Source organism: Sinocyclocheilus anshuiensis, unplaced genomic scaffold, assembly GCF_001515605.1.
Source record: "Sinocyclocheilus anshuiensis isolate Anshui unplaced genomic scaffold, SAMN03320099.WGS_v1.1 scaffold1554, whole genome shotgun sequence".
NCBI classification, from domain to species: Eukaryota; Metazoa; Chordata; class Actinopteri; order Cypriniformes; family Cyprinidae; genus Sinocyclocheilus; species Sinocyclocheilus anshuiensis.
The window spans coordinates 238,293-240,960 of record NW_015547711.1 but is presented as its reverse complement, the minus strand read 5'-3'; the positions used below and the strand labels follow the sequence as shown (position 1 = coordinate 240,960).

At 47.2% G+C, this 2,668-nt stretch overlaps 1 protein-coding gene across 2 annotated transcripts; it reads right to left on the bottom strand.

Moving 5' to 3' along the window:
* Nucleotides 1–708: 708 nt before the first annotated feature.
* Nucleotides 709–1,400, bottom strand: LOC107704021 (protein LDOC1L-like). 2 transcript variants are annotated; one of them, XM_016506854.1, is made up of 2 exons: nucleotides 1,037–1,400; nucleotides 709–947 (listed from the first exon to the last, which is right to left on the bottom strand). In XM_016506854.1, the coding sequence occupies exons 1-2, from the start codon at nucleotides 1,347–1,349 to the stop codon at nucleotides 910–912; spliced, it is 351 nt and encodes a 116-aa protein (XP_016362340.1). In that variant the 5' UTR covers nucleotides 1,350–1,400; the 3' UTR covers nucleotides 709–909. The 2 variants fall into 2 exon arrangements, with proteins under 2 accessions (XP_016362340.1, XP_016362339.1); XM_016506853.1 differs by having other exon boundaries at nucleotides 709–891.
* Between the last annotated feature and the right edge of the window lie 1,268 nt (nucleotides 1,401–2,668).

The following is a 2,668-nucleotide window of genomic DNA, read 5'->3' as shown; positions in this document are numbered from 1 at the left end:
AATGTAAGGTAGCACTACTACGTAGGTTATATCATGCATGCGCGAGGGCAAAGCTGATAATTTCCGTACACGCTCTCTCTTTCGCTGGATTTCATTGCGAGAGGCACTGCTTGTTACGGAAGGAGACTCACACAGAGGATTAGAAAAAAATACAATATCGTTTATTTTCAACAAGGAGTGCAGATGGTTCGGGCAGGTGAGTAATTGAGCTGAATATCAGTCTTTAAGTGAGATGATGAGAGTAACACTGTATTTGGTCCTCCAGGAGATCGTGGAATGGAGACAGAGGACTGCACACACCTCAGTTGAAGAGTACACAGAGCTTTCACGGAGCTGACGACTGGAACGGACTAGGGAATGGGACACAGGAGAACACACTGGAGGAAACACAGGAGGTAAGTATATCAGGAAGGTAAGTCTTTCAATGTATCTCACGGATAGCATAGAGAGGGAGTCCACTTCGTTGAAACAAGACCGGACACTGGAGTGAAGTGAGGTGTGTGCTTTTGAAGGGGAGCTGATAATGATTGCAGATTTGTGACAAGTGCGTGATCAGTATTCAGGTGATGGTGTTCACTGTGATTGGGAGGTGGCTGAGCCTGGCCGATCTGTGACAGTACCCCCCCTCCACGGCCCGCTCCTGAGGGCCGAAAACCCTGACGTTGTGGTGGTCTACCTCTTCCTCGGGGCCCAGGGCACTATGGTGAGAGTTGATGTTCCGCAATGCAAGATTGCATACGAGTAGCGCAGCGGATGGATAGTTGTATAAACCGTTCCAAGCCATAGGAATCATCATAGGCTGCGAGCTGAAGTTGCACCTTCGGCTCCAGTCCTTGCCGGTAGGTGGTCAGAAGGGCGCGCTCATTCCAGCCGCTGGCTGCTGCGAGGGTTCTGAATTTTAGGGCGTAATCATTTATGGACAGAGACCCTTGACGGAGATGATATAACTGGTCACAGACAGAGGTATCACCTATGGGTTTACCAAATACTTCTCGGAAATGTGCAATAAAATTATCAAGGGATTTAGTTACTGTACCGGCTTGGGACCAGATGGTCTCTGCCCATTGAAGTGCTCGCCCCGTCAGCAGTGATATGATGAATGCTATCTTAGCGCTTTCCGTAGCGTAAAGAGGTGGCTGCATCTCCAGTGCGAGCGAACACTGCAGCAGAAATCCGTTGCACTCCTCCGCCGAGCCAGAGAAGGGCGCTGGTCTGGCCATGGGACCGGTAAGTACTGTCGTGGAAGAAGCAGCGTTGGTGACGGGCATGACAGGTGGTGTGACAATGGCAGGGGTGAGTATCTGTTTGAGGGCATCCACGATCTCCTGGAACGGGTCGGGTGCACTCATCTTGCTGAATCCTTTGTGGTCCGGTCTTCTGTTACGGAAGGAGACTCACACAGAGGATTAGAAAAAATACAGTATCATTTATTTTCAACAAGGAGTGCAGATGGTTTGGGCAGGTGAGTAATTGAGCTGAATATCAGTCTTTAAGTGAGATGATGAGAGTAACACTGTATTTGGTCCTCCAGGAGATCGTGGAATGGAGACAGAGGACTGCACACACTTCAGTTGAAGAGTACACAGAGCTTTCACGGAGCTGACGACTGGAACGGACTAGGGAATGGGACACAGGAGAACACACTGGAGGAAACACAGGAGGTAAGTATATCAGGAAGGTAAGTCTTTCAATGTATCGCACGGATATCATAGAGAAGGAGTCCACTTCGTTGAAACGAGACCGGACACTGGAGTGAAGTGAGGTATGTGCTTTTGAAGGGGAGCTGATGATGATTGCAGATTTGTGACAGGTGCGTGTGATCAGTATTCAGGTGATGGTGTTCACTGTGATTGGGAGGTGGCTGAGCCTGGCCAATCTGTGACACTGATAGACCAAAGATTCTGATGGATTAAGAGTGTCTGATGGTGTTTGTGTGATGATACAGAAACTGAGAGAAGCAGAATATAAACCAGCTGACTACTGCATCACCGTGTGGGGTCTCTTTAATCCAAAAAACACAACGCAGAAGAACACCCATTACAGATTGGTGCCATGACCTATGGTTTGGTTTGCTGATTGCTGACTGCCTGGGATGTTGCAAGGGTGAACATCTGCTGTGACTCTGTTGACATCTTCACTGGTGATCTGCACGACTGTAGTAGTTCATCAGTCACTGGCTTGGACTCTGATTTCTTTTTGATTTTTTGATGGGACAATTCTTCCTGCAAAAGATTTACGGACATTTAATTTATTTGTAATTTCATTTCGAATTCAGTTATTTTCAGACTTATTTGTTAGTGTATTAAAAAAAATTGAGGTAATTCGGTTATGGCAAATAGTAAAGAGGGAGACTTAACCTTTGAACACCATGTAATGTCAGCTGGTAGAGAAAGGGCTACATTATCAGCCACACCTGACAGAAGTTTTCAGTTTTTGGGTCCTGGGTATGCAAGCACTCAGTGCAAGCACAATCTAAGTGCAAGGGGTGGAGCACTTAGATTGCCAATCGATACTAGACCTGGCATGTGCTGTAGTCCAATCACGAAACCTGGCAAACCAGAGTGTACAAAGGTTGAATCAGGACTCACTAATGCAAATGAGTAACCTCATTAGACAAATTGGAGATCGTGTCTGCATTCACAGGTCGACATCACGCAACACGCCGCCC